At 33.7% G+C, this 12486-nt stretch overlaps 2 protein-coding genes across 2 annotated transcripts; both read left to right on the top strand.

Moving 5' to 3' along the window:
- Nucleotides 1-5190: 5190 nt before the first annotated feature.
- LOC123884617 lies at nucleotides 5191-6382 on the top strand. Its single transcript, XM_045933753.1, has 2 exons — nucleotides 5191-5432; nucleotides 5681-6382. Exons 1-2 carry the CDS (start codon nucleotides 5291-5293, stop codon nucleotides 6127-6129), a joined length of 591 nt encoding a protein of 196 aa, XP_045789709.1. The 5' UTR covers nucleotides 5191-5290; the 3' UTR covers nucleotides 6130-6382.
- A 1070-nt stretch (nucleotides 6383-7452) lies between these two features.
- Nucleotides 7453-12257, top strand: LOC123885301 (plant intracellular Ras-group-related LRR protein 1-like). Its single transcript, XM_045934580.1, has 3 exons — nucleotides 7453-9547; nucleotides 10731-10897; nucleotides 11310-12257. Exons 1-3 carry the CDS (start codon nucleotides 8804-8806, stop codon nucleotides 11983-11985), a joined length of 1587 nt encoding a protein of 528 aa, XP_045790536.1. The 5' UTR covers nucleotides 7453-8803; the 3' UTR covers nucleotides 11986-12257.
- The last annotated feature ends 229 nt before the right edge of the window (nucleotides 12258-12486 follow it).

The following is a 12486-nucleotide window of genomic DNA, read 5'->3' as shown; positions in this document are numbered from 1 at the left end:
CCATGCCTGCTGGCCTGCAGATGGGCGCGCGCGTGCCAAGCCTGGCCTGCCTTGCCTTGCCTGCAGGCTTGCATAGCCAACTGGTTGGCTTGGGCTGCAAGCTAGTGTACTTTGCCTATAAAAGGCTTTATGATCAATGGAATAAACGAGCTGATTACCCCTAAAAACAACACCGTGCACCACCTGTCTAACTCTTTCATTTTAGCCAAAGCCTATATTCACAATGATACACACTTATTATGCTTTTAAGTAGTATATTTTTGTGTGGTTTAGGAATGAAGAGGATAAGAGACATGAAACATGGATTATGTTTGTGTTAAATATTTCAACTTTGATGATTGATGATCGGTTCATGGGATTTGGAGAACATATAATATTTAGGGTTAGGTATGAGGTATCTCTTTGCAGTCATTGTCTCAATGAGATGAGATAAAATGAGGGGGCACTCTAGATGTGTCTCAATGAGATGAGATAAAATGAGGGGGCACTCTAGATGTTAAAGTAAAGCAATTAGGTTTAATATAGTGGTGACTGATGAAAAATTTGGATATAGTATGCTACAAGTGTCAACGGTAAAAAATGTCAAATATACAAGTATTAAAAAGTTAACGTGTTGATTCTGTGAACTTAATTCGGTTAATAAGAACACATTCTTTGAAGGAGATTTATTTTATATATAAGATTTGAGTTATAATTCTGGACACTCAATTTATTTATTCTCCAGAATATAATTTCTAGTTACTATATACTACAAATCCTTTGAAGGAGATTTAAATGGTGTAGATACACACTTGACTCTTTCCATTGAGTTGTCATGCATCTTCATCTTCATATTTATGAGTTAAGTCTAATTTTCTTTTTTCTTAGAATACGATTCTCTTTGAATGGTTAAAATTTGCGGTGACTACTCTTGATTCATTGTGTCTAAGAAGCAATCTAAGAAACATGTGAATAAATTGCATTAACATTAGAAACAATCTAATATTGTGTCAAAATATATATATAGATAAATTAACTAATTATACTGTCAAAAAAAAAAATTAACTAATTATAGTTTTAGTTGTGTACTTCATTTGGTGGAATTCATTCTCAATGTGCATTTGAAGAAGACTTCCTTATATAGATCATATTTTTCTAACAAATGATGGTTTACTGCTTTTATAAAAGGTGGATTTTCCAACTAAGTCATTGGGTTCAAATGGTTAATGAGTTTCGCCAAAAAGGACGAATTTCGAGAGAACTCGGGTTTGATTTTTGGGAGGAACAATTTTTTTGTCAGACTTTACTTACCTCGTGGCCGAACTCTAGACTACTAGGACCCTTTTCCCCTAAGAACTAGAGGATTATAAACCAAAAAAAAGTGAATTTTCCGGTACACATTTTATTTGGATTCGTATTGGTATTCCTTCTCCAAATAATTAAGTGAGAAAATTGAAAGACTTTTTCTGCCCACACTTTATGTGATTTGAATTATCTAAAATAAAAAATAATAATTATAATTGTAATAACTTCATAATTTTATTATGATATAACCTATACTATTATTCATTTTATATGGTCATGGTATCACAATAGATCACCATTTGAATATGTGAACCGTACAGGAGAAAAAGACAACCACTAAAGTCAAATGTTAACATTTGTCAAGAGTATCAAACTTTTCTTTTTCATAATAGAAAATCAAGAATACCTCGCTTTTTTTTTTTATAGAATAAAAAATAAATCAAGAATGCCTGTTGAGATATGTTAAGAAACATTTTATTATAAAAAGAAATCTTAAAAAATATAAAAATATTTTATTTGATAAAATTTAAAACTATTTCTATTATTTAAACTACAATGACTTGATATAATTGTTAGGATTATTTTTTTTTTATATTTTTATATCAAATGGAGTATTCGTTTTGCTTTTATCTTTTTATTCATTAATTTATTTTTTATAAATGTTAAACAAAATCCTCCCGTGCTTCAAAAAAACAACCATCCCTTATTACTCAATGTTACATACTAAAAGTTAACTTCAAAAAAAAAAATGTTACATACTAAAAGTTTAGAGAATTCTTTTTACCGCTCTACCCATTTTCTCGTGCGCCCTACAAATTTATCAAAATACACATGTCCGCTACTTAGGTTGCAGATATACCCCAAAGATATCCTACATTTTTTTGTATAACGTCTGTTACTTAAGTAGTAGACGACATTTTTATAATGTCTGCTACTTAAGTTGCGGAAGGGTAAAAATGAAAATGTGTAAGACGGCAAAAGAAAATCTCAAAAGTCCAAATACTCATTAGGCTCAAGTGGTTAATGAGCTTCACAAAATAACAAATTGTTCAAAAGAATCGGAGTTTGATTCCTAAGTAAAACAATTTTTTAGCCAGGTATACCAAAAGGTTGGACTAGTAAAAGTACAAAACGAAAAATAAATCACAAGGCCAGACATTTTTTTTAAAAAAATTGCCACCTTTTTAATAAAAAAGCTCAAAGTGTCACATTTTAAAAAATATATCCAAAAATGTCACTTTTTCAAAATCTATATGTATTTGAGCCACTTAAAGTGGCGGAATACTATATTCCATTGATTTCTTATTGGTTGATGGATAAATATCGTCAAATTATTAAGAGTAGATTAGAAAAAAAAAAAATTTGCATAATTTTTTCCTCCATGCCATATGAAGTGGCGGAATTCCGATCCATTGGTTTGTTTTCTTTCATCTTTTGTATTTCTAAAACGATTAAGGACTTTTGATGCATAAAACGATTAAGGTTCAATCAACATTTAAGAAAGATAAAAAAAAAAAAAAAAAGATAGTGTACAATTCAATTTTGTGTACGTATTTACCACGTGAAAAATATACTATGTGAAGTCCTTCATATTCTATTAGAAGTGTTAAGAAATCTCACATCGAATGTGAGTTGATCTAGACAAATATTGGCACAAGATGTTTTCTAAATCGATATCTATATAAATATTGGTATAACTTTCCTCCGGTGAATAAATGCTGCCCAATAGAACCGATTTTGTAAAAGAATTGAACATTATATAGTTCTAGTGGCAATCTTGGAAACTATCTTCTGAAAAACTTCCATATTTTGGAAAAATAAAGGCCTCCATGCATCTTTGATATACCAAACAGGCCTTCATATTCACGGTGCACGACAATCCATTCATAGTCCAACACTTGGAAGATTACTTTCAATGATTTTGAAATTAACATTCTTTTGCATAGTGATAACAATAAGTTTTCTTCCAAGGATTAAACCAATTTTTCCATTTGGAATTGTTAGAACTTGAATATGAGAGAATTAGGGAAATTAACTATGAAAAGAATGACGGAAATTGAGAGAGTAAAGGAAGAATTATTATTGATCAAGATTGTGTTGAAATTACAATGATTAATGTGCTTATATACACATTCAATCTAACTAACTATGGTTACTATAACCATGAGTCATCTAACTAACTCAATGGGTAGTTACTTACAACATAAGTAACAAACTAACTGAATTCTAGCTAACTTCTAAACTTGAATTAATCATTCATAGGAATTCCTAAGGGATCACATGACCATCACTGATATATGCATTTCACATGCTACTTTTGCTCCATCATAGTCTTGTGTTTTGCAACAATACTACATTTATTCAAATTCTCATAAATATCCTCTCTGAATATATTGTGAAGTTTATTTTTATATGTCGCTTCATGAACCATCATCTTCTCCTTGGATGTTGTTTCCTCACCTATGCAAATTTTTCTGATCCTACGTTGAAGTTTGTTAAGAATCCCACATCCTTATCTTACAAGTCGATTTTATATGATTAAGTTAAGCCTAATCGAAATTTTCAAGATGGTATTAGAGATTCCTCCAAGATCCGTTAAACCATCTGCTATCAAGTTTCCGCGATCAAGTCACCCACTATTTATAGCGTTTGGGCGTGAATGAGGTGTGTTAAGAGTCCCACATAAGATGTGAAATGACCTGGACATAAGTTTATAAGAAAAGACAATCATCATCTTACAAGTCAAATTTATAAGGTTGAGTTAAATCCAACCAAAAACTATAAGAAAGTTATTCTTCCTTTTAGAAATATGTGTTTCTCTCGTATATTCTCAAGCCATAATACATATCACCATTCTCCTATGAAGCCCAAATATGTGATACCATACCGACACGTTATCGATACGGGGAAATTTTCAAAATTCTCGATACGATATTGCGGGGATACGTTATTTAAAAATTAAATATATAAATGCACAATATATAAACATAGCTAAAATCAATAATTATAAAAAATTAACATTCAAATTACTCAAAATGAGCAAACAAGTGACTATTATATATCTTAAGTTAAGTACTTCCCAAAAAGGACAATTAGTATCATCCAAAACAATATCACCAGTACTACAAAAAAAAAGACATAAAAAACATCATACTTTAACATTCAATACTTAAGAGGAAACACAAATTGTATCTGTCTCCTCTCTTACGTTTTCATCATCAAAGAACATTAATTGTCCGATACTTTTCCGATCGGAGAAGTATCCGACACGTATCGATTATATTTTTTTAAAAAAAATAATATTAATTGTCGATACTTCTCCTATACGTGTATCAAAGAGTATCGGTATCGAGTAAGGGTCCGTTTGACCTAGCTTTTTTTTGAGCTTATGTAAATAGCTTATGCAATATAAATTAAGTTTTATGTTATTTTATTTTTTTGGTTACACGTTTTATGTTATTTTATAAGTTCACACTAGTGAAAATTGTAATTTTATAAGCTATTTTATCATAAACTACCTTGACAAACTTATGATAATATATAGAAATTGCATAAGTGTTTGCATAAACTCTAAATAAGAGGGAAAAAAACCAAGTCAAACAGACCCTAAGTATCAGACATGATACTTCGTCATTTTTGGTATATCGGGACTTCACAGCCATTCTCATACCAAACACAACCTTAATCTAAATTTATTATTGATTTCCGTATTTTTCTTTCTTCCGTCTTTCTCTTATACCAAACACAACCTTAGATAAATAATATACTTATTTTATGCTTGATTTTATTCTTGTTCTTGACAGATACCATACCATGTTGGCGTGTTGTGTGATTTACAATATTATCCGTGTAAGCTTTACCGTAACGTGAGGAAAGATTTCTCCTATAAATACCCACCAAACCCAAGAACAAGAGTTTTCAAGCAGCAACACTCCAAACTCTTCACTCTTCTGTCTCTTCCACGTAACTGCTACCTAACTAATCAACCAAACCTCGACACCTAGCCATGGAATCAAATCCCAAAAATACCATCAAATTTCTCTTTAGCTACGGTGGCAAAATCCTCCCCCGCCTCACCGACGGCAAGCTTCGCTACTCCGGCGGCCACACTAGAGTCCTCGCAATCCCTCCCCACATTTCTTTCTCAGGTTCATTTCTCATCCCGTTAAACTTTCCATTTGATTCTCTTTTATAGGAAAATACTCATTTTGTTAAGAAGTCTCGCATCTGTTTGAAAGTGTCTGAATATGAGTTTATAAACTAGAAACAATTCTCACGACTGATGTGGAGCTTCTTTTAACAATTGTCTAGATTTATTAAATTAGTCTGATCTATAATATAAACCAGATACAAATTACTTTCAATAACATTAACTCGTGTTGTTTTTTTTTTACAGGATTAATGGTGAAGCTTATGGAATTGTGTGGTTCAACATCGGTAACATTAAAATGTCCATTACCAAATGGAGATTTGGAGACATTGATTTCAATCACCAATGATGTGGATCTAGCAAACATAATTGAAGAATATGATCGAGCTTCTTCATCATTAACTCATCCATTGAAGATCAGAGCCATTCTTTCACCGCTCAAATCTCTCAAGAAACTATCTCCTCCTCCGTCTTCTTCATCTAGTGCAGCTCACTCTCCGTCTGGTTCGCTTCATACATCTGCAGAATCACTGCCGTATGCGGCTATGAATCGAATTAACCGCCTGAATTGCTCGCCGGTTTCGGTTGGTTATCCGATTGGGATTCGGAATGGAGTGAAAGGTAGTTGTTACAAAGGGAAGTTAGATGGAAGCCCTAGGTTTCTTTATCGCTTCTGTAATAATTATTGCCACTGATGCAATAGTTATGTTTTTTGGAGAATACAAAGATATATATACCAAATAGACAACAGTTGATGATGATGATGAAAAATATGGTACTTGATCTGTAGTAGGGTGTATATAGCAAAAAGTGATTTGTAATAGTGCTTGAGCTTTTTTTTTTTATCTGCTTGAGCTTTTTAAAAAACTATGGAGTATTGCTCTGTTTTCTCTGTTCATTACTTTCAATGTAAAAAAAAAAAGAAATAGAGTTTTGAGTTTGAAATTATTGCTAGTGTGGATCCTGGTTTGCGGGCACAAGTAATTTTAATTACTTTCTCCGATTATTTTTATAAGAGACAAATCACTTTTTAGATACATTGATTAAATTCATCGAATAATCAATGTATAGTCTATAGTATAAACTAGATACATCAATTGTTGGATGAATTTAAAAAGTCAATTTTCTCTTATAAAAAGATCGGAGGGAGTATTAATTTGAGGTCAGATGAAGTTAAAGGTGATGTTAGATTTGAGTTTACCAAATCAGGGGAGAATCAATAACCAGAACCAGATGCTGTAGGAGATGAAGATTTATGAGAAAATACACATTTTGTTGCAAAAAAAGTAGTAAAGTTTTGTCAAGTGGGGAATAAAAGGAAGAGAAGAGAAGAATTTGTGCATTCTGGTTTATGTTATTTTCAAGTTGTTGTCATATGATGCATTGTATTATATTTCGCATTTTAATTCGCTGTCCATATACTACTAGGTTAATTGCAAATTTTGGTTTTGTACACGAATCTGTTTTGCATGTGTCACTGCACAACGCTGCATTATTGGGTGCTGTCACAATTGCCTTATTCTACTAGCTAATGTAAAGTCTATTTGTTACTGTGGATTGGATTGTTAGTATGGTTATTATTGGATTTTAAGTGTGAGTGATTAAGTATTACGTCATGTTGGGGAAAGATAACACAAAACACACTTAATACAAGGTCGGCGGATGATTGATTATCCCTGAATCAAACTTTTCCCACTATAATAATAATAATAACAATAACAATAACAAGAGTTTCTTCTGTTTAAATGAATAATAATTCAAATTGATTATTACAACTCTCACCAACAAATATGGTGGATAACACTCTCTTTTGGTTTTTATCTCTCAAAAGGATTTATTCACACTCTGATGATAGAAATGAAAACATGAAAATGAATTTATAGCCAGAGCATTCCAACAATAGGTGGCTATGAGAAATTTCCTCATTTTCTTTCACTACAAATTATCTCATGCGTTTAATTTCATTTTCTATAATTGATAGTGATTACTAATTCTTTTTCTCTCCGCATAAAGAGAAAATACTACCACGTCAATTATGGATAGAAAAAATGTTATATTTACAAGAGATGACGTTAAGGTTTTGGATAGAGATGTGTTGACGTCCTCCTTTTCATCATTTCCCTTTGATATTTCTTGGATCTCTTTATTCTTGTTTTTTGCCCATCGTTTCTTGACATTTCCACCCTTCTTCTTAGAATGAGCAAATAGTGCTTGATTTGAGTCCATATCTTCACTTCTTTCATTAAATTTCAATTCTCTTGTCTACAGTGTGCTTAGCAATTCTAATGATGTCACTTATGTCATATCTTTTGTCTCTTCGATTGTGCATACTATGTAATCGAATCTTGTAGGTAAAGTTCTTAAAATCTTTTCACAAAATTGTTGATCAAAAATTGACTCACCATTTTGTGCCATAGAGTTGGTGATTACTCTAACTCCGTTGAAGAATTCTTCAACCTTTTATTGTTCTTTCATCTCAAATGCTCGTATTGTCTTCTAAGTGCTTGAAGCTTCACCTTTTTTACCTTCGTGCCTCCAGTGTGACACCTCTCCAATGTATCACAAGTTTCTTTTGATGATGTGCATGTTGAGATCTTATCAAAATTTATGTCACTGACACTTTGATGAATGAGATAAATTGCCTTGCAATCCTTCTTCTTGTTTGCTCTATATGCGGTTCTTTGTGCTTTTGAAAATCAAATCTAGTGGTAAGTTTAAGATTATTATCATGTAATAATAATGTCGAATAAAAGTAGTATATCTATTTAAATTATTTTTTTACGTTAGAATTTCTATCTATATTTGTCAACCAATTACCTAGAACATCGATAACCTTGGCCGGCAGCATGTTGTGCTCAAGGTCATGTGTTTTATGTTTAGCTTGAAAGACATGTCTTTTTTTTTTTCCTTCTTCTGATCCATCCTCCTTTGATGATATTTTCCAAAGAATAAATTAATGGAAAAAGCTTAATATCACGAACAACACCTCTCATGAAAATAAAGAATAGTGCAATTTTTATCAACTACCCATCCATGCAATCCACATTCTTATTATCCTCCGGCCACAAATTTCCAATCCTAGACTAGATCCGTCAACTTAATCTGAACCGTTTGATCTATAATTAATGATCGAAAAACTGTGTTGTTTTCTACAGCAGGGAAGCTCAATCCAACCGGGTATCCCCACTTTAGCGTATATCAGCTTAATAGCAACGCTACCCCACACAATCACACAGTACTAAACTAACCAATCAAACCAATTATTCTTCTAAATCACAACAACCAATAATCGCTACTATATAAACTTTGCGTGCCTCACTTTGTTCTCATCCGATTTCATTTCTCAAACTTTCTGACTCTAACACCACCATGGATCCCAATCCGGGGACTCACCCCATTCTCTCCTACGTCATGTCTCGTCTCCAATCTCTCAGCCCCAAAGCTCGTTCCCAATCTAAACGCGAATTCGACGTCGAAAAACCACACTCCCCATCATCATTATCTTCCCCATCTGCAATCGTAGGCCAAATGCCAAATCTAATTGATCCCAAAATAATCTCCGCCATGACCCGTGCCATTTCCGATGTCTCGCAAGCCCGATCAGTCCTAAAACAAATCGGCGATCGACCTACTCACGAAGAAATCGACATTGCCAAAGCCAAATTGATCGATCTCGATGTTCAATTGTCTCGTCAAATGGAAGAGATCGCGACGCTCCAACGACCTCCGGAGATCGACGAACAACAATGGCAGATTCATATTACTGAAAGAGAGACGAAATGTAGAGAATCTATTGATAATGAGAGACGTATTTATAAGTCGCTGTTGCAAAAAGATGAAATGTTTGATGCTTATGAGAAGCTTTTGAAGAATGCTGAGTCAAGGCTTGTGAAGATTTATGAAGATGATGGTGATGTTGGTGAGAGTAGTAATGGTGGTGATGTGGCTGAGGATGGTGAATGTCATGAAAGTATTGCGAGGATATTGCTGGAGGCGCGTGAAAAAGATATTGATCGCGTGGAACTTGTTGGGAAACGGTTGAGAAAGTTGCCGGAGGAATTTTGCAACATTGATTCATTGCTTGTGCTCAACCTCAACACTAATCAGCTTTCGGTAACATTGCTTACTTTGGTTTTATGAATTTTGTTTTTTCGTTTATCTCATGTATGTGCAAAGTTCCTTTTCAGTGTTAGGTGTAATTTTAATTTAGTTTTTCATTGGTGATTAAATTGAGCTTAATTTGTGGGTTCAACTTACGAGGCATAATGCTAATATTGTTAGGCTGAATATTTTCACCTGGGCTCGAACCCAAGACATCGCAGTTGTGTGTGTAAGTTTCAAATGCTGATATTGTTAGGATGAATATTTTCACCCGGGTTTGAATCCGTTAGGCTGAATATTTTCACCTGGGTTCGAACCCAAGACATCACACTTGTGTGTGAGTTTCAAGTGGTGTATGTCACTTGCCCACTTCCTATATGGACCCTAAATCAATTAGGCTTATTTTATTCTATGAGTGTTGATTATTGAAGTATGTTTTGGCTTTTGTAGAGGAATAGTTTTTACAACAACCTTTTAACAATTGTTGATGATATATGGTAATAAAGATCTAGTGTTTAGTGTTTAGGTTGAATGAATGACTTAATTTTTCTTGGTGGTTCTCTCCTTTTAAGCCTTGTGTTTCCTTCTAGTCCGGCGGATATCTTGCCCCCTATATTAAGGCTATTCAGCCAGGGTTTCTTAACCACAACCATGTACTCACTATTTTACTCGAATTTGGATTGGTTGGTCCCACGTCATGTCAAGTATGGGAAGGTGTTGTCCGAGTATTAGAGGGTGGACTGATCGTAGTAGAGGAGGTCCATAAAGCCTTCTAGTTCTATCTGGGATAAGTCAAAATCTCATGACGGTCCACAGCCCTTCAAGCATGAGGCCCGTGACTGTGAGATGCTTAGAGTATGTGGGTTTGGTCAACGACGTGGGTTGGGAATGGAAATAATCTTGGAATGGTCCATTTATTTTTTGAGTGATTAAAGTTTGTGAATTGAGAATTTTGTTTTAATTCCTTGTTTTATTTGGATTTTATTGCAATGTTTTCCCCGGCTAAATTATGAACAAGAAGTAACTGATACATGTGAACCACATAGGGTTAAATGTATTGTGAGTCTCAAAGGTGAAATCAGAGAGCAGAGCTGGAATATGAATGAGCCTTCTTCTGAGCCAATTTACATTCATTGAGCTAGAACTCCCAGAGGAGATTTTTTATGTGGTTTATTTATTTTTGGCTGCATGATAGGTGATTCCTGACACAATAGCTGCGTTGCAAAATCTCGAGGAGCTTAATATCTCTTCAAATCTTTTGGAGTCACTTTCAGATTCAATTGGCTTGTTACAAAAGTTGAAAATCCTCAATGTCTCTGGAAATAAGTTGAGTTCCCTTCCTGATTCCATCAGTCAGTGCAGGTAAAGAGATATGCTACAGCGAAATTTATGAGAATACCATTCTTTATATTGTTTTCGTTGTTGTTAATTTGGGTAGTAACCGTGGTTTAGCATATATGGACAACAGTAGATTTTAAGTATGAGTTTTTGCATTTATATGTCTTTACTGAACTCATGTTATTCATTCACAGACTTTAATTTTCCATTTCCTTATAAACAAATTTGTTCAATCTTAATGAAAATATTCAATATCTAGGTCATTTCAGGATTATTTAATTTACATCTTGCAACCTAAAATTTACTTTGGAAAAGCATCCAAATATTTTGAATAACATCACATTAACAGTTTGAAACCTTACTTCGTTTCTTTCTATGAATCTAAGATATGAAAGTCTATATTATTGATTGAATTATTTGTGCATTAAATGATCAGATCATTGGTTGAGCTGGATGCAAGCTTTAACAGTCTGACATATTTGCCAACAAACATTGGATACGAATTACAGAATTTACAGAAGCTTTTGGTTGGTTTAAACAAGATACGATCCCTTCCCTCATCCGTTTGTGAGATGAAGTCATTGCGCTATCTAGATGCTCGTTTTAATGAACTACACGGGCTTCCTATTGCAATTGGGAAATTGACTAGTCTTGAAGTTCTCAACCTCAGTAATAACTTCAGTGACCTTCAAGAACTACCAGAGACATTTGGTGATCTGAGTAGCCTCAGAGAATTGGACCTTAGTAACAATCAAATTCAAGCACTTCCTGATACATTTGGTCGCCTTGATAGTTTAACCAAGCTAAACTTGGACCAGAACCCTATTGAATTGCCACCTATGGAGGTTGTAAATGAAGGTATCCTAGCCATCAAGTCTTACATGTCTGAGAGGTGGTTAGATATATTGGCAGAGGAAGAGAAGAAAAACACACATGAATTGCAAGAAGGACAGAGTGGATGGGTAACGCGAAGTACCTCCTGGTTGAAGAACGTTTCTGAAAATGTAACTGAGTATATCGGAAATACCATGTCCCCCAAAAGTGCCAGATCTCCCAAATCTCCCATAACTCCTAGAACTCCCAAAAGTAATTATCTTGATCAGCCACTCTGAATTATGAAGTGACGGTCCAACAAGGCATTGGGGACTTGCTACTGGAAGCTGCCCAACATATGTTACCTAAGGGGTGCGGATGGTAACATCATTTCCTTTTAAATATCCAGCATAATAAGTTAATAACAGTTTTGTTTACATGCAATAGACAAATGAGAAAACAAAATACCTTTTTATTTTGAAGTTTTTTCCTCCAATGGTCAAACCTTTGTGTTATTTATAGTTTCACATTTTTTCCTCCAAAATTAATAAGCTTTGTGGTTTACTTTCTACATTTTTTCATGGGCATTTGTAATTCTAGTTCTTAATGTGTAACTTACATACAAACAAGTACAACTTTGAGCATCCTTTTTGGCGCGATTGCTTTTGTAAGAGTAGTGTGTATGATACACAACTATTTTCAAGCATTTGATGAATTAGTTCAGAGATTTAATGCTGGACTATATAGTATATACAAAAATTCCTAGTCCCTTCTCTCCCAAATACTAGTACTTGCTCAGT

Source organism: Trifolium pratense, linkage group LG5 (assembly GCF_020283565.1).
Source record: "Trifolium pratense cultivar HEN17-A07 linkage group LG5, ARS_RC_1.1, whole genome shotgun sequence".
NCBI lineage: Eukaryota > Viridiplantae > Streptophyta > Magnoliopsida > Fabales > Fabaceae > Trifolium > Trifolium pratense.
This window is presented reverse-complemented; position numbering and strand designations above follow the sequence as displayed.

What these genes read in the sequence shown, in the direction of transcription:
- LOC123884617 (XM_045933753.1), top strand. Translation starts at nt 5,291, where the DNA reads ATGGAATCAAATCCCAAAAATACCATCAAATTTCTCTTTAGCTACGGT. An exon ending in TCCCCACATTTCTTTCTCAG is followed by an intron (nt 5,433 to 5,680) that starts GTTCATTTCTCA and finishes TTTTTTTTACAG; the next exon opens with GATTAATGGTGAAGCTTATG.
- LOC123885301 (XM_045934580.1), top strand. Translation starts at nt 8,804, where the DNA reads ATGGATCCCAATCCGGGGACTCACCCCATTCTCTCCTACGTCATGTCT. An exon ending in TCAACACTAATCAGCTTTCG is followed by an intron (nt 9,548 to 10,730) that starts GTAACATTGCTT and finishes GCTGCATGATAG; the next exon opens with GTGATTCCTGACACAATAGC. An exon ending in GATTCCATCAGTCAGTGCAG is followed by an intron (nt 10,898 to 11,309) that starts GTAAAGAGATAT and finishes TTAAATGATCAG; the next exon opens with ATCATTGGTTGAGCTGGATG.